The 19,695-nt window shown below is 40.1% G+C and overlaps 1 protein-coding gene across 1 annotated transcript in view; it reads right to left on the bottom strand.

The window, feature by feature from the left end:
• Positions 1-19,695, bottom strand: part of gpr158b (G protein-coupled receptor 158b) — a gene marked incomplete at both ends in the record, with an annotated part of 113,736 nt that overhangs the window by 45,818 nt on the left and 48,223 nt on the right. Inside the window, 2 exons of the mRNA XM_079244339.1 lie at positions 5,750-5,818; positions 9,554-9,765. Coding sequence (XP_079100465.1) covers positions 5,750-5,818; positions 9,554-9,765 — 281 coding nt within the window. The remainder of the gene's footprint in view (positions 1-5,749; positions 5,819-9,553; positions 9,766-19,695) is intronic.

Below are 19,695 nucleotides of genomic sequence, written 5' to 3'. Positions count from 1 at the left end.
ACCTGCCCCTAATTTTTCCCACTGAAGACCCCATACATTTACCCGCCCCTGATTTTTCCATAGACATGTGTAGGTAGACGTTGCCTATACAAGCTGAAGTCTCATCGTACCGCCATCTTGGATTGGTCTCACATGCGCCTCCAATGCATTTATTTGTAAAGTGTAGGCCCAACCAATAACTTCACCAATTTTCACCTGATTTTTATCACAGTTTGGTTTGTTACAAATGCCAGAGATATTTTTATGATACAGGTCAAGGTAGACTTCTACTGACCTTTACAACAGCCCATAGCTACTCTTTTGATGGATGGATGGATGGATGGATGGATGGATGGATGACATGGATGGATGGATGGATGGATGGATGGATGGATGGATGACATGGATGGATGGATGGATGGATGGATGGATAAATGGATGACATGGGTGGATGGATGAATGGATGGATGGATGGATGACATGGGTGGGTGGATGGATGGATGGATGGAAGGATGAATAGATGATGGATGGATGGAATGATGGCTGGAATGATGGATGATGGATGAAAGGATGGATGGATGGATGAAAGAATGGATGGATGGATGGATGACATGGGTGGATGGATGGATGGATTGATGGATGGATGGAAGGATGGATGGATGGATGGAATGATGGATGGATGGATGGATAGATGGATGGATGGATGGATGACATGGGTGGATGGATAGATGGATGGATGGATGGATGACATGGGTGGATGGATGAACAGATGGATGGATAGATGGATGAAAGGATGGATGGATGGATGAACAGATGGATGGATGATCCTTTACCCTTGTATAGAAACGTCTACACTGTGTTTTAGTGGTTTACAATTCAAATACTACATCTGAGGATGTTCTTGCTGAAGCCCTGTAGTTCTCTAGCCAACGGAGATAACAAGTTCACAAAAGTGTAGGAAACAAGAAAAAATGAAAACACACCAAATGTGAATTACTCATAACTATTCAGCAGGCAATTCATTGTTTTCCCCTGTGTCTTCATTTTGTACTGCAGCCGCCTTGCCTCGCTCTCATGCTAACACATGCTAAGGATCAGCATTCTTACTGACACCTTTATCTTTGCCTCTTGAGTAAACATCTTGTTCTTAAGCTCTCTGGACTTCAAGACACCCAAAAATCACAATAGACTCAAAGAGCATGAACACAAAAATGTAAATGTATATCTCCATGCACAATATACGCCTATAAAACCACCTTACGCACAGATATGGACTCATAATTGTCCTTGCACCATTTCTACAACTCGACACGTCCACACAACAGAAAAGAAAGGGCAGGTCTTTTAGAGGGGAAGGCAGCCATCTTGGTTTGCATTCCAACCTCCAACGTCTCCACCATCAATTAATCAGCAGAGGTATTTTTAAAACAAGTTGTGCTAGAACTTGATGGACTGTTTAAAAATGCATTGCGTACCGGAGTGGTACAGCTGCAGCTGAGGAGGATTCTGGTGGCAGCAAAGGGAGAAAAAGAAAGAAAGAAACTAAGGAACCAGCGGCAGAAGCAAATGTTGAGTCTGTGCGAGATGAGACAGACATAAAGGTGAGATAAAAAAAAAAAGAAAAATGCAGGAGAGGTTATGAAAGGAAAACATGAGGGACGCGGGGGCAGGGAAGAGGTAACGAAAAGGAGCAGAGGCGCAGTAAAATGTAGAAACAGATGGTTCAGACGGATGAACGAGCCTAGAAGGAGACACTCCAGTCTGAGAACATAGGAGAACAGCGTTATATTTTTGGGGAGCTATTTTTGGGAGAGGAGTTATGCTTGGGGAAAAAAGGGGAAAGGGATCGGTGGATGGATTCCAAATTGGGCACGGTTTGGTCACATAAGGATAGATTTACTATGCTGCTCTTGGAAACATTTATAATAAGAACAAAACCTCAATCTGAAGAGTCAAACATGCATTCCAACAGATTTTCGTTTTGCTTTTCACAAATGGCTATGATCCAGACTTCAAGCTTTGTGTGTGAAGGGAGCAGTGACTCACTGACGACAGTCTGCACAAGTATTTGAAGGGAGTGAATTCCCTGGTTTCTTCAGATCTCCCTGCGACATGGCACACAGGTTTCCTCCATCTGTTTCCCTTCTAAAGCTGGGCTTCTTATTCAGCACTCCAGGTGCACCGTGGGTTGTGCATACAAGTGCAAATACACTTATATACATTGCACAATTGCACCCACCCACTTGGAAAATGAAAACGCTGGCAAAGCCACACAGAAAACAAGACACACTCATAGCGTACTTGTATGCCAACTGCGTCGTCCTACTGTTACTGTCCAGACAATCATCACAAGTACAAAGCTGTAACTTCAAACCTCAACATAAGAAGGCAGGTCGTTCTGTCTTATGATTATAAAAATATACTGATTAACGTAACTTTTTTATGTTTAAATTAGTTTATAACTAAAATAATAATCCTGGTTAATAAATAAACCTCATTTTTGAGATTTTGAGAGCAGTGCAGTTCTTAAAATTTAGTATCCTTCCAGATGTAAATCTCTCCTCCTCAATCACAAAGTTTCAGCAACATTCCAAAAATTCACCATGTCCAGAAATTTTTTTTCAGCTCAGCCTTGTAGTGGGAAGACAGGATTATAAACTAAATGCTCAGTTTTTCACTCTGATGATTTTCTTCTTGTTACTACACAGCCAGTGTGGTGCTTTTTATTAAACATGTGGAACATTACAGTCTGATAGGAGCTGTTTACAACATGTGAAAGTGTGACAGCGTGTTTAAATCCTGAAGCCTGAATTTATTCACTGTTACATAAAAACAGAATAAATACATCAATTAAATCAGAGAAAAAAAGACTAATAAAACAATACAATGAAATGTTATATAGGTTAATAACAATAAATATAAATAATAGATAATTTAGAAATTAATGGATATGTAAAAGTTAACCAAAGTAAATAAATTAAAAGGATACCATGAATCTTTCAGCTTCTAGGGACGCTAAACCTGTAACTTCCCACAGCCACATGACACTGTCGCAAAATCTAACAGTCTCTACTATAAATGAACATCAAATGAAGCAGTAACTTTAGCACAAATGGTAATAAAAAGGCATTGGGTCCTAGCTAATCAGACATTACAGTAGTATTGTGTCCAAATTAACAACATATGAAAACCATAAAACTAAACCAGAGTAATTTCTAACAGAACCATTTAAATTCTGTGACCTTAACAATGATGCAGCTCATGTATGGATTCCTACTGGCTAAGGAGTCATTTTGCAATTTGTGGAAAACACAAAGAAATACATATAAGGCAGCCTTCAAGTTAAAGGTAATCAATGTGGCTGCTGAAGAAGAAAACAGTGCTTCTGCTTTGATATTTACATGATTTATAGGAAATGCATTTATTGTGTGCAAACCAGCCTGACTTTCACAAAACATTTAGAGAGTCAAGATAGCTTTGGTCTGTATTCTATTAGCTTCAAGTAGCCACATTTAGCTTCTACTAAACAGCTAAGTAAAGACAGTATACCACAACATTCTGCAGCTCATCGAGCGCTGACTAAACGTTGGCTAAAAGAGGTGAAAAAGTGAATCCCATTTTGGCATGTTTGTACAACAGCCAAAGAACTAATGTACCTACAGTAATAATACTCTCATAATACTGAGGCAAACAGAGAGTGGGTGTTGCATCAACACTGTTCTTTCATCAAACTCCAATGTTCTTTGTCGAGGTTGACTTGTGTCTTTCCTCTTTCATTTTCTAGACCACCTCACACACCGTTTTCAGCCTCTCACTTCCCTCAGCTTTGACAAAGTTTGTTAGAAGAGGAGGTAAAGGTAGCCAAAAGCTAAGCTCTTTGTGTTTAAAGAGGGAAAGCCGTAAAGCAAAGTGCTCCAGGTCACATGATCCCATGAGAAATGGATCCACTCCTGTTAAGTTTCAACGTCTGGTTTCTGAAGAGGACACCCCCCAAAATGATCACTCACAATAGTCTAATGTTTTTGGTCAAGAGTTACGCGGTATCCCTTTAATAAACTTGTTTGACAATAAAGAATTAAAACAATCAAAGGGTAAAAATGGTTTGGTACAAATGTGTAACGCCAGATATCTATAGGTGAAGGACCCATCGTGTGTCCTTTCTTCACTGGTTGACTCAGGTTTACTGAAATCCTAATGAAATATGTGGTATACTTTATGGTTTACATGATTTTACACGTTTATTTGAACAGATGTTAGGATGAAGAGCAATCCATCCACTTCACAGCATCCCTCGTTTCTGCAGGGTTTGTAGATCTCACTGTCCACTGGATCTCATTATAACCATGCGAAAGAGCAGTAAATACCTTGAGAGGTCTCACTAGGGCACAAAACAAACCAAGTTCAGACTGCCACATAACAAACTGAGAAGACTTGATTATTTGAGACTATTCTTCTCAAATACTTGCACTTTTCTCAGATACTGACAGCACTGGTCCTTGCAGACGCAATCTGTGAGTCATGCGTTGAAGTGACCCTTCCATCAATGACTAGTAAGTGACTTAAAATCCTATTTCTCTGACAAAGTACATGGATCCATAAACACTGGGCTTGACAGACACTCTGTGTCTTGTTGAAATTGTTTAGGTTAGTATTAAGAATTGTGTTTACATGGGCTTAGCATAGGCTAAGTGTATGTTAGCAGTGGCTCAGCGGCTACAGTGGCAAATAGGAAATCGCATTTTCCAATTTCCAACTGAAAACAGGCCATTTGAAGCCAACAAAATATATATTCTGAAGCAAAGAAGAATCAGTATGAGTTTTCTATTTCTTTGAAAATAGTGTTACTGTACAATCTTTATCAAAACAGTATTCATGGCATACAACGTTTTGGTGTAATCACATTCTTTAACATGGGTCCACATAGGAAAAGTCAGTATAATTGTGTCTCTAGAACTTGGTGCTCGTTGCAATTGAATAATCTGTGAAATAAAAACGTTTAATTTTCATGATTACATGGTGAGAACAAACCAATCTTGAATCAGCTTGATCAAAATGAGGCATGTTTTGTTACAATAGCTGCATTTCTATTACACATTGCGCAAAACCTAAATATCACAATAAAAAACTGCTAATGGTAACACCTTTTGAAAAAAAAACTCTCAAACATCACTCAAAAATATTCACACTCTCATGAGGTGCTTTTTCAGAGGTTTTGAGACAAAAGTATATTATAAAAGTGTAATGGAGACATTTTTTTTTTCCCTGGACGTGATGTAGGGGGTCATGTGACCAGTTCATTTCTGGGAAAGATGGTGGAGTATGGAACAGGAAACAACAAAATTCAAAGATTTACAATGAATTATAAAAGGAAAGGAGGAAAAAGGCTTTGAAAAGGCGTGGCAAATTGGGCAAACCCAAAATAACCCCGTGTGACTAACTTGCATAAACAACTGACAAGATTTTACAATAACTGGCTTATGCGCCAAACACCGTTCAATCACAATTGTTGTTTGTTGAAACCTACAAATATCGCTTTTATTTGCAAAAACCTGTAATAAAAATGCAGCTACTATGAACACACAGTAAAATCTCCCGAGACAGAGTATCTGCTGATTGTCTGCTGCTGCATCCAGAACACCCGCTTTACCTGCTATTAAAATACCTGCAGTCCGCCACAAGTGTCGCAGATAATAACTTAAATGTGAGAAAAGGTACAATCTGGTGACGGATGCATGGGAACATGTACAGTAAAATCTTAACAGAGACTTACTGGGAAGTAGAGCAGCAACGCCCCGAACAAGATGGCTTCCAGTAGAATGAGTCCAGACGTACGGATGCTCTGTTAAAACGTAGGGAGAGACAGAAAACTCATCAGTGATGCATTAGGTGATTAATTATGGGCTGAAAAATGTTCCTTCTGATCTTAGGAGTTTTTCATTTAGCTGTGACAGAGACCATAATATGAGAATAAACCTGAAGGCAGCCTTAATGTCTCTGTAAAGCTGCGGCTGTTTTCTGTATTTACTCTCTCATTCCTATCTGTAATGGGAAACATTCGCTATTTGCTCTGACTGAGCATGAGAAGAAATTTTACTTCCATTTCATTGCAGGCAAACTCAAAAGATACATAAATAATTGCCTCTTTCAAAGAAAACATCCACAAAGAAAAGTTCAATACATTTTTATTTATTTAATGTCTTGTGTTTTCCTTGAAACAGGGGCTGACAGCACAACTTTTCTGGGTTGCATTTAATTACCCAACAACTCCTCCACCTCCGGGGACATTTCTTGTGAATTACAGAAATCTGGGCGATTCTGCGGCAACAACACAAATGTCTCTATATATAGCTCACCTGGGAAAGTCTGAACTCAGGGCTGGTTACAGATAAACCACACAGAGGATCTCCTACAGTATTCATTACACTTCTGCAGGCAGGGCTCAGCAAAATGTGTGCTTAGTGTTAATAATGTCAGTGTGCATTAAGACATTAAACAACAGCAGCTTATGAAGCCAATTCCAGCAACCTCTAAATCAATATGAGCAAAAGACCAATTAGGCCATACTGGTCGCACACCACTGGTATTAACAAAGTCCCCATCAGGTGTTGGGGTGTGCTGCGGAGAAGTGGGCTACTGCAGCAAGATATTCATGGGCAAGGACAGAGGAAATAGTCCTGCTGGAACGCTGCGCCACCACTTTTTCCAGTCAGAATGGATAAATGTAACAGCTGTGGGACCACTGGATACTTGTGTCATGGGTCTCAGGACCTGGTCTGTCCTTTTCCCTGTGTGTGTGTGTGTGTGTGTGTGTGTGTGTGTGTGTTTACAAGCATGGCTTTCTTCTAGATCCCCAGATGAAGGTGTCTTTCATCGAACCATCACAGCTGCCACTCATCAACCCATCAATTACTCCAGCAGTCTCTTCCAGTATTCAACCTGCACTCGACGCCAGATTGTTCACCATTTAGTGGTACCTGGTCTTGGTGATCTTGGTTTAGAGCAGGGGTGTCAGAATCCAGTCCTCGAGGGCCGGAATCCAGCAGGTTTTTGTTGTTTCCCTCCACCAGCATAGCTGATTCAAATCATTGGATCCAGCAGCTTCTTGTCAACCTGTTTGAGTGTCAGGCAGGTGTGTGTTGGAGCATGGAGACAACAAAAACCTGCAGGATACCGGCCCTCCAGGACTGCAGTTTGACACCCCTGGTTTAGAGTATTGTCTAGTTTGAAGATACCGTTTGTTAAACAGAAGTATTTTTGCCTTTACAGTGAATCCCGTTTAGATCCTGTTTCCTTCCGCGGTTTTTGGATATCAACCTCATTTCCAGTCTGTGCCACACCTGTCCTCACCAGCACACCTCAGTCTCTCCGTCTGCCTGCTCACTGCTCAGCAAAGACTCTCTGGACCACCATCAGCACAGCAATAAATTTCAGTCTTATCCAGTTTCCCGTCTGCTCCTTGGGTCCAAATGCTACCCCTTGTGACAACTTGGAATGTCAACATCTAGACCAGGGATCTCAAACAAAAGGGCCGCTGCACTGCAAGTTTTAGACGTTTCCCTGCTGCAACAAACTAGAATCAAATTAATTAAGTGAACAGATTTTGAGATTTCTGATCCAGACAAACAAAGAAACAACTTCTAACCCAGTATTCCAGTGTTTGGAAACCCAATTCTTCATCACAGCTGGAAATTGATGGAGTACAATAAAGATGCTATGGAAGGGGGAACCAGAACAGCAGGTCAGAGGGGATACAACGTCATCCCCACCATCTGAGAATGAGTAGAAAGCCCTAAAAACCTGAATACAAGGGAAGCTGACAAAACAAAGTAAGTATAAAGTATCGTATAGTATAATATAATGTAATGCTCGTGTAGCCTTTTGCCAAGGCGGGGAAACAAAGTACCTTTTCAAGCACTGACCCTTGCAATCTACTAGACAAATACCCATTTATTTGTTTTTCTGTGTCACGTAAAACAAGCGCACCCCAAAGACGGCAGTGACGATTTGCTTAGTCAGCATTTATCTAGCGTTCTATTGACTGGAGGACATTTGATAGACAGCTCGGTCAGCAACCCACGAGAGAGGAAAAATTTACCAGCGGCTCAAGTTTTGAGAGCGTGGAGAATGCGTGTGTGCTTGTGTGTGTAAGGGGAAAGAGACCAGGCTTTAGTGCAGGAAATTTGAACCTGCAACAGTAAACTTGAGAAGAGGAGCAGCGTTTTGAAAGATCAATATATTTCAGAGCAAGTGAGTTCTGAGAGAAACCAACATGATATTTGATTGTGAAAACAGGAAACCTTGCTCTCAAACGGAACAATTATGCTCTTAAAGATGGAAATACTGCCTTGCACATTCATTTGTTATGTTTGAACACAATTTGCATTTCTTATGGTGTCAGTTCTGTGTCCATCTTCACTCTGATGAAGACACAGAAGTGCCACATTCATTAGTGTCCCACTGGTACACCAGTAACCAGCAAGTTCCAGCCTTATTTTACAGTCATCCTCAAGTTTATTCATTCCCCTTCATTAAAGAAAATGCTGAATTTACAGCAGTTACTAAAATATCTGGAGACTAAAAAAAGGAACAGTAACTTGTTAAATTATAATTTAGTGATATAAGACATTGTTTTGTCATTTAATTGAGTTAAAGAAAAAAAATGAACAAACAAATTGGTTCTGGATAAACTAGAGCATATTTATGATGAACAGTGGGACAAAACACCTGTCAACAGGTGCAGAAGTCTGAGTGAGAGGAACAGAAAACACCTGACTGTAGTGGAAACATTAAAGGATTGATCAACTAATTAGTTTATGACTGATGTAACATGCATTATTTTATCATAGTTGTTTGCTTTTTAAAAAAATATTTCTATTGAACCAGCTTAGAAAATAATGTAATGATTGCCTTAAAATTTGTATTTATTATTAATTTTGTCAATTTCAGCTTATTTAACTGTTTTTTCCTTATTTAATGGGAGGGTATGAATACATTTAAGCATGACTGTCCCTTCGGTGGAGGGATACCAGATTCAGTTGCAGAAAAAGGCCAAGGAACCCTGTTTTTTTTTTTTTTTGTATTAGTTTACTAATATTTGGTTGTGAAGCTCTCTCATTTAAAGGTAATGTAAGTGAAACAATTAAAAGGTATTTAAATTTTGAGATTTAGTAAAATAAGTCAGTAAACATGAAGAATACACGAATACAGTCCGAAAGAGATGAAGCACCAAATGCTTTTTTTTGCTGATTTTATTATGTATAATAAAATCAAATGGGTTTTAAAAATAATGCAATTAAGCATAAGGTATGATCAGACAGCCACCAGCTGCTTGGAAATAAATAAAAAAGAAAGAATGTAGTGAAAATATTTTCAGGGCATAAGAGTAACCCACCCTTTCTCGCTCCTTGTTAGCACACAACCTGACCCCAGGCCAGTGTGTGTGTGTGTGTGTGTGTGTGTGTGTGTATCACGTCTCTGCAGAGTTACAGAGGAAGAAGAAGTTGCACCTCTCATCCCTAGCTAAACTCAAGGCCTTAATACATTTTGCACCCACAGTGACCCCTGCCCTGCTCACCTTGTTCCTCCTGAAGTGGTAAACCACCACCATGCTCACCAGGTCCAGCATCATGCACAGACCCTGGAAGGAGGTCACAGCGAGTCGCAGAGCCCCGTCCTCCTGCACCAAGCAGGGCGTGTCGTCCTGACAGAAGGGGCAACCCTCGCGACACGGCAGGCACTTGTTGGACATGTCCAAGGTCTCGTCTCTGTAAGAGCTCTTCTCTTTACCTGAGGAGGCAAGCGCACAAATAATCATTTCCCAGTCCAAATGTTGCCTGCATCTGATCACATGTCAGAACCTGATTTACAGGAGAGTTTTTAAAGATTATCACTGCATTTAATTTGCTTTTAGCTGTGCCACACCGACTTCTTATCAGCTGCTCCTGACATCAGTTTGAAGGATTTAAGATTGTGGCTCCAATAAATCTAAAGCCTCGAGGTGATAATTACAATAATATAGCTTTTAATTTAGCAGATGAGGTAATAATGAGAGAAAGCCGGATGAAATATTGAGACGCTTTCCTTTTCATCACTCTGTCTTGATTAATCTGACATGCAAACACTTTGATGTGGTTAATCAATTCTCTTTATAGATAATGTCTTCCCATCTCAGCATTCACAATTTGCATAACAGCTTTCTTTGAAAGCCTCATCCAATCGATAATGTGTAAAAGACTCATCAGATGAAGCTATAAATATCATTATTAATGCTAAGTCCCAGAGCTCATATCATATGCAAACACGGCTGAAGTTGTGCAGAGCTTGTGTGGAGATTGCACCAAGATTATGATTGAGCTGAATAAGTACGAACTGACTGGTCAATTTATAGACGAGTTACGTTTATCCACCAACAATGCGGACGTAAGAAATCCCATGAAATTGCCATCTTTTAAAGTCTAGAGAAAGAAAGCAGAGATTACTGTGAGAAGAGCGTTTTCATTTTTGCTGTTTGTCTTTGGGACAGTGTGATGGCTGTGTCAACAGCCACACATACACTTAGTTTTATTTTGTTCAAACAGGATTTAATTTGCAGACCAATATATTTGTTAGACATTAGTTTCATGTAGCATCACAACTATTCTGAAAAAGTGCGCATTTTAGTTTATGTTGTGATGGTATAGTTGTTTTTCATTTGTGTTTGTTTTCCTTTAAGTTTCAGTGGCTCCAGTCCCTTGGCTTTGAACCAGCAGGTGGCCTCGGGGCGGAGCCAGCTAATTGGACCAAATCAGTAGCAGAAATGAGAGGGGGAAATTAGGGTTTTCTTTTGTTCATTTCGTTAAGTTTTTGTGTGTCATCCCCTTTGTCTGGTTTTGTTTGGGCTGATCAGCCACTATTTAAGTTTACCCTTGTGTGTCATTTGTTAGGTCAGTTTGTTTCATTTTGTGGCTTGAGTTACAAATTTTTAGATTATAGTTTTGTTAAGTTGACCTCTTTTATAGGCCTGATTTATTCATTTATGTTAAAACAACTTTTTCTTTTAGGGTCATAATAAAACCCCTTTTTTTTTTTTTTTGTACTTTAAACCAGTGCCTGACTGCTTCACTGCTCGGCCCATCACAGACAGTTTCACTCGCAGTGTGAGTCTGTATTATAACCAATGTTAAGTCCCATTTTATTATTCATTGTCTTGTTCTGCAAGTGTTTTCTGCATCTGACTGTGTTATGTTTCTACCAACAGAACAATGTGAGATGTTTACATTGTGCTTCAGTCCCTGAAGGATTTTTGGGCCTGAATGTATAAATCACACAGGTTCTTTATAGGTTAATCATGAAAACTGAGTTGGGAAAAAGTCCTCTAACTGTATTGTAAAACTAAGAAAAGTCTTGACTAAAGCCAAAAAATGTCTACAGGCTGCTTTGTTTGTAAAGGCATCCAGCTTTGCATTGAACCCAGACTGACTACAGATACAACTGGAGATTAACCCTTGTACACTGATCTATAAAGGCAGCACTTTTGTTTTTGCTCTAGTTTTTCATGAGCTGAACTGAAAGTACAAAGACTTTTTCTATTTAGACAAAAGGCCCTTTTTCTGGCTAGTTTTCTGACGCCCGGACACCCCTCAATACAGTAAAGCTGTGCATGTTAGAGTGGCCTCTTATTGTGGGCAGCTTATCTTGATGCATTCACTAACACTCAATAATAGATTTAAACAGATGTGTGAACACAATTTGAGATAAATAGGCCTTTTGTCTACCAACAAAGTTTTCCATTTTTGAGTTCATCTCATAAAAATTGTGAGCAAAAGCCAAAGGGTGCATTTAGGTTTGTGTTCAGAGTAATCTGGGACTTTTTTGTCCTTTCAATTCATATTTCACTCAACTATTGGCCTCCACTTTTGTGGCGTTGTCCCATGTGGGATGATTTTTTTTTTTGTAAGATAGTGTTTATCTTGAAGAACTTTGAAAATCCTGTTTCAACACGAGATATCAGTATTAATATAGATTTTTCTGCATTGCTAGTGTTGTTGGGGTGGGCGGCGCGCAGGGTCATATTTCACTTTTTAACTTTCACGGTGACAAAATTTCCAGAGAAAAATGTTTCTCTGTATTTTTCCATTTGTTTTGTACAAGAATAAAAACCCTTTTTTAACAAATGGTTGAGATGTTAAAAAGAAGAAATGAATAATAATGTTACAACGGTGAAATGGTTGAATTTTAAAACAGTAATCTTTTAACAGACACTCAATTTGTGTTTTTGATACCGAAACCTGGTAGAGATGCTCAGGCAGGTTTTTTCCACAATTTTCACAGCAAATATACCTCTACCAGATGGTAGACCAAAGGGTTAATGTCCTTTTAGGTCATAGTAGCACAAATAAAGTAAAGTGCTTTTAATGGGAGTAAATAGGACATTTTTGTCCCGTTATGACCTGAAAGGATAAATCATTAGTTTGACCACACAATGCAACAAAATTAATTTTGCAACTATTTTTTAAAGGTATTTAAAACTGATATTGACATAAAATCAACAACTTTTATGTGTAAGAAACCTCTGAGCATGAAAGCTGGGGTCGGTAATGTTGGAGAGCCAGCAGGATTTGAAAGTGGCACCCTGTCTTGGCTCCTCCCATCTGGTTTTCTTCCTTGCGTGATCCAAGGCTTTTTATTTTTTTACAAGACATGAACAACTCCATTTCAGTCCAAATGTTTGGATTTGTCAGAGAAATAAAAAATTTCTCTGAGCAAGATTACCTACCCCAGCTTTAAAGCTGCAATACTGGCTTTGTATGTTAGAGCATCGTTTGGCATAAGTAACGCATTAAAGACGCACTACATAACTTTCTGGCATTTAAACTCCGCGTTCCTGACGCGTTTGACGGAACAGTGACATTTATTATGCACATTTCTGGACCACACCTGCCCATCAGCATCCTGAGGCTGAGATACTGCCCTTTACAATCCTTTCTACTGGTATGCTGCTTGAAGTTTTGTTTTATGTACCATGTCACACGCTAATGGATATAAATACACTGAATGCACAATGTGGCTGTTTAAGCAATGAGAGGACTTTATCAGAAGAAGAGTGGGAAAGACAGACAGTGACAAAGCAAGCAATAAGACAACATAAGGCTGTCTTTTACTGGCTGAGAGCTCACAGTACAGATAGGATCCAAGATGGATGCTGAATTAGTCGTCAGTAGGGGCACATGACTGAGAAAATCTACAAAGTTCCATAGTGCACCTTTAAAAGGAGCATAGATGAAGACAGTACACATACAGCTAATGTCAACCTTCTATACCATCATGCTTTGTCTATTCTTAATGCAAGATGTTATTTATTCTTACACACTTTACCCCTAAATACCCGACCCAAAACTGATAAGTAATTTTTTTTTCTTTATTTCTTTTAATTAACTCTTATTTAAACAAGTAGTTCCATTAAGATGTGCAGTCTCATTTAAGAGAGAGACATGCTTTGGACTAACAAAAAAATTTAGTCGGATACAGTTACAGACAGCTCTAACAATACCGAAAAGAAAATAGAGTCATATAAAGGCTCTGGCGCTGTCAGCTTCATGCCGACTAGTCCAAACTGGCTGCAGAGTGGTGTGGCAGTTGGCACAATGGCCTCCCAGCAACATGGTGGCTGGTTCAAGCAACCCTCAGACTGGAGGTAAGGTCAAAACAGTGCTGTTTTTGTGTGTTCGTATTCTCCATGTGTATGTGTGGATTCTCTCCAAGTACTCCACTGTCCAAAGACTTGCATGTTAAGCTAATTGTTCACTCTAAATTCTCCCTATGGAAGAGTGAGCAGTTTCTTTGTCTCTCTGTATTGGTCCTGTGATGGACTGGCGACCTGTCCAGTGTGTATCCTGCCTCCTGCCTGCTAATTGCTGGGATAGGCTCCAGCTTCCACACGACCTTGAATTGGACTAAGTGGTATTGAAAATGAATGAACAGCCCAAACTGACCATTTGCAATACAATCGTGGCTCAGTTTTGTTGCAAATTAATGCTGTTGTCCTCTCAGCTGCCTGAATGGCTGAGAACAATGTTAAATTTAATTATCAACTTTCAAACAGGATGGAGTGTTCTGTCAGAAACAATGGCATCCAGTCAATGTGTGTGGGTTGGTGAATAGCTGCCTCTCTGTTTCACTGAAACACCATGATGATTGGTAGTGATGCTCAAATTCTGTGGCTGCAGTGGGGGATTAAGAGCTGCACCAAAGTCTCCTGAACTGACTTCATTTCACTGTTTGTTTGAGCTCATAAATTTTTTTTTTTTTTCATTTCAGTGCTATTTTGTCATTATACATAAATAGAAGTGATTGTTTTAATTCACCATGTGATATTCATCGCTGGATACTGGATGTTGTGGCAGATTTTGTGAATTTTGCCTTCAAGGCAGATTGTATTTGTGTTGATGTGGCCATGAGACACAGATTGAACTGATCAGGGATTTAAACAAAAGACACAAGAAGAGAGAGAAAAACACCACAGACACAAAGAAAGAACAAAAAAATAACAATTACAAAGATAATTGGCGATGGTGATGAGAAAAAAAGAAAAAGAAAGGAAAAGATACAAGAAAAAAAGAGGAAAAACTGGACCAAAAGGCAAACAGTTTGACAGCGGAATGTTTACTTTGTATGAGGGTGTGAGTGTAAATAATAAGAAATCTCAAAACAAGGATGTCAAAAATGGGATCCCTCAGGGATCAGTTCTGAGGTTATTACTCTTTATAATTTATGTTAATGATTTATGCATCTGAATTACAGGAAATATCAAATACTGAACTACAGAAAATGGATATATGGTTTAAGTGTAACAGCTTGTCTTTTTAATATTCATTCATCCAGCCGCTTATCCAGGGTCGGGTTGCAGGGGCAGCAGCCTAAGCAGGGAAGCCCAGACTTCCCTCTCCCCGGCCACATTTGCCAACTCTGCGGGGGGATCCCAAGGCATTCCCAGGCCAACTGAGAGATATATCAGCAGGTCCTGGCTCTTCCCGGGGTCTCCTCCCAGAGGGACGTGCCCAGAACACCTCACCAGGGAGATGTCCAGGAGGCATCCTGACCAGATGCCCGAGCCACCTCAACTGGCTCCTCTCGATGCGGAGGAGCCACGGCTCTACTCTGAGCCCCTCCTGGATGACCGAGCTCCTCACCGGGTGAGCCCGGCCACCCTGTGGAGGAAACTCATTTCAGCAGCCTGTATACAAGATCTTGTTCTTTTGTTCACGACCCACAGCTCATGACCATAGGTGAGGGTAGGAACATAGATCGACTGGTATATCGAGAACTTTGCCTTCTGGCTCAGCTCCTTCTTCACCACGACAGATCAGCGCAGAGTCCGCATTACTGCAGATGCCACACCGATCCGCCTATTGATCTCACGCTTCATCCTTCCCTCACTTGTAAACAAAACCCCGAGATATTTAAACTCCTCCACTTGAAACAGGACCTCCTTTCCGACCCGGAGAGAGCAATCCACCCTATTTCAGCTGAGGACCATGGTCTCAGATTTGGAGGGGCTGATTCCCATCCCAACTGTTTCACACTGAGCAAATCGCTCAAGCAAGAGCTGGAGATCATGGCCAGGTGCCTTTTGATACCTATCAGATCCAGAGTCCCACAGGCCAAGAAGGCCCAATAGGACTCTTTCTGCAGCTTGATGGCATCCCTCACTGCTGGTGCCCATCAATGAGTTCTGGGATTACCGCCGCGACAGGCACCAACGACCTTAAAGCCACAGCTCCGGCTGGCCGCCTCAATAATAGAGGCACGGAACACAGCCCATTCAGACTCAATGTCCCCCGTCTCACTCGGGACATGTTTGAAGCTCTGCTGAAGGTGGGAGTTGCTCTAATAGGGGACTCTGCCAGAAGTTCCCCGCAGACCCTCACGACACGTTTGGGCCTGCCAGGCCTGACCGGCTTTTTAATATAAGCAAGACTAATTACATTGTGTTTAATTCTAACAAAAAGCTCTCAGATGCAGGTCATATACATTTTAAAATGAATGACAAAGAATTATTTCAAGTAAGCTCTACTAAGTTCCTCGGGGTACTCATTGATGAGTCCTTGAATTTGAAGCTTCATATACAATTAATGTTAAATCTAGCTAAATATGTTCAGTGCAACACAAGCCCCAGCTATCTGACAAGATTAGAAAGCCTTCAAAAGAAGATTATGTGAGCTGTGTCATGGTCTGAATACAATGCCCACACCAGACCTCTTTTTCATCGCTTTGGTCTCCTCTGGTGAACTGGATAAAATTTATTTCATCACGCCTCTTTCATTCACTAAATCATTTATAAAACTAACTGTAGCTTGTTTCAGTTTGAAGTCTGCAGCCTGAGTATGATACCAGAACTAAATATCTAATTAACTGGAACAAAAGCAGACTTAAAAGTACTGGTTTGTGCCTTCCTGTCAGGGGACCACAGATCTGGAACAAGCTAAATGTTTAAAAGAATTGAAGTCTATCTTCGCCTTCCAAACAAGGCTAAGAATGAAGCTTTTTTTTTATTCCTTTAAAGAGACCTGTAACCATAGAACAACTGATCATTAGCAGATTGACTTTCAATTATATTGCTAACTGTCTTATTGACTTATGAACTCAGTGATTGGTATAATCAATTAACAGAGAAAATGCTTGAATGATGAAGAAAAGAACAGTTAGTTGCAGCTCTACATATATTTAACTGTAATACTATTAAGTACATAATTTTTTGCATGCAACAAGCTTCTCTATGGATATAGTGTCATTTGTTGTTTGTCTGATAATGTTCAGTACATTCTGCTGTTTTTGTTTGTATGTATCCAGGCTCCCTCAATAAGCTTTAAAGAGCTTCTATGAGAAAACTATTGAACACACTTAAATAACTCCTATTAAGTTTACTTTAATTACAACTTTATACGTTCAGTGAGAGCATGTGTAAAACAAGAAAAAAGAGCAACAGTAGAAAACAAGAAAAAAAGACTAATTAATCATATGCCAATAGCACAGCTTCCCGTCAACCTGGCAAAGGGCTAGTTATGTGATCAGTTTTAGATCTAATTTGATAGCTGTGTCTGTGAATGGAACTTGAGAAATTCTAATAACTGAAATAAAAGGGAATGATCTGTCGGCGTTTAGCGACATTTCATCGATTTAATGTTTACCATATATCATCTCCTTGCCTCAGAAAGAAGTTTGTCCTTGTACCGCACATTTAGCTTATTTCAAACTTTTAACATTATGGTTATTTAACATTTTAAAGGCCAACCATGAAAAAATGGTAAGGAAAGTCCAACTTTATGAATATGAGGTCTTTAATAAAAATTCGTTCATTGTCTGAACCGTTTAGCCAAAGTACCCACGCATGCACGGTTAGAACATGCAAACTCCACACAGAAAGGCCACCGTTTTAGCTCCCCCAGCTGAGGATCAAACCAGTGACTTTCTGCGAGGCAACAGTGCTAACCACTATGCAGCCTTCATTAACAAAACAAAAACATGAACAATTTTTCAGGAGGATATTTGGCATTTATTTCTGTGGTGCTGTTTCCCTGTCAGGGATCGTCTTAGCAAATCATCGCACAGTTGAACTTTTAGTGCATGTTTCAGGTTAGATGCCCTTCCTGACGCAACCCTTTGCATGTGTCCTGGCTCACAGAATAATCGTGTTTCCCTCGGGGCTGCAGCAGTGAAGGGGAGCAGGACTCAAACCGCAAACCATCAAGTAAAAATACAAGCGGCTCTACCCCCCAAGCCACTGCCACCCCACCATTTATAACCATGTGAGATGTCAAAATTATAATCCTGATTTCTATTAGGGGGCATAAGACCAGTATTAGATGTGTTCAACAAGATTTTGAGAAAAGTTTTATCCATAAAATGATGCAAAATGTCTGACAGAGTAGCTGCGTTTCCATTACATTTTTTTGCTAAATAAAAGCAACATGTTTAGGTTTCGACAAACAACAATGGCTATTTGCTGGTGTTACCACTGAACAGTGGTGTGTGTGGTTCTTCTACGAGCTATTAAGGCCCCTGTCTGTTAAATGAAGTCATTTTTAGATAACCAATATGTCTTGTTTCTTCAGACTTCCATTATTCAATCCAATAAACACCATCAAACAAGAGTCAGTAGCAGAATAAGCTGTTTTCATGAGTGGAACTAACATACTGGTACTCAACTTTATTTAACACACTCACCAGCCACTTTATTAACCCTTTAAAGACCAGGAATGGGATTGTAAGTGTCATTTTGCATTGTCAGTGATGGATTGGGTACTAAAACCTGTTGATCTGTCTTTCCTGTCGTCTCCACCCCAACCAGTCGAGGCAGATGGCTGCCCTCCCTGAGCCGGGTTCTGCCCGAAGTTTTCTTCCTGTTAAAAGGGAATTATTTTTTTCCTTCCCACTGTCGCCGCATGCATGCTCAGGATGGGGGATTGGATCGAAGTCATGCAATCAGTTGGTTTCTATTATAGGATATGTATGAATCGGCTCGAAATGATGTGTGTGTTGATTCATGTATGTAAAGTGCCCTGTGACAACATTGTTGTGAAGTGGCGCTATACAAATAAAGTTGAATTAAAAGTTATCAACGTGTGTTCAATTCCTAGTAAGCACAGACAGCTGATCAGCCAATCACATGGCAGCAACTAAATGCATTTAGTTATGTAGTCATATCAAGGTGACTTGCAATAGTTCAAATTGAGCATCAAAAAAGAAGCAAAATAAGAGGGTATGAGTGATTTTGAACATGTCATTATTTTGGCTACGATGGACCACAGCTGTCACAGAGTTCTGACCCACAGTAATCAACTAATCAATGCCTAGTGGTATTTAAAGCTCCTGTGGTTTCAATGTAATGTTCTTTTTATTGGAACAACTGCAGTCATAGAGCATCCTCATCTCTAGATTGAAACTGCTGCAAAGCTCAGCAGACACTGTTCTGTAGGTACCGCTGCTTGAGAGCAACAATGAACAATCTTTTTCTACATCATTTCCTCCCACTGAATCTTATCTTTCAGCCTGTTGCCATGGAACAATATAATTTCTGTTTCTACTTTGATCTCCTTTTGGAGTATGCAGAAAGAATAAAAACTCTGGTTCCTGGAGGGGAAATCGGGGTCGCAGGCAACTGTGACCCATTCTCAGCCACAGTGATTTTAATGAGTTGGTCTGCATGGGGTTTGGAAAATGAGTCTCTTCCCACACTGAGTCTTTTGACTTCATTGCACTGCATTACAATAAAGCTCTGGCTTAGCATATTAACCTCCCTGGGGTACGTCATTGTTGGAGTCAGGAATGAGAATGGCTGTTGCCTGATTATCTTGCTCATCAGGGCCGAGCTTTCTGCCTGAAGACACTGCTGCGCTCTCAGACAAAGTGTTACAACATCAACAGTCAAATCCAAAGCACAGTCAGGGGCATCAGGTTGAGAATATTCCTCAAATTGCACAATAGTGAAACACAGAATATTACCTTCGTCTTTATGTTCACACCTGAATGAAACTGGCAATTGCCAGATGTGCAGGATAGATTTTACCTGTGTGTTAACTAAGATGCTACCCTGAGCAGCAGTCCAGTCACTGCTAACTGTAGCGTGCCATGATAAACCTGTAGAGCTTTCACTTCCTTACACAATGAAGCACAATGCTTAACGTGTGGAGTGTTTGCATATTAAAGCATAAAGACCTCTGCACACAAAGTCAAATACAA

Source organism: Telmatherina bonti (genome assembly GCF_933228915.1).
Source record: "Telmatherina bonti genome assembly, chromosome: 7".
Lineage (NCBI taxonomy): Eukaryota > Metazoa > Chordata > Actinopteri > Atheriniformes > Telmatherinidae > Telmatherina > Telmatherina bonti.
The sequence above is the reverse complement of the archived record's forward strand: the minus strand, read 5'-3'. Positions and strand labels throughout refer to the sequence as shown.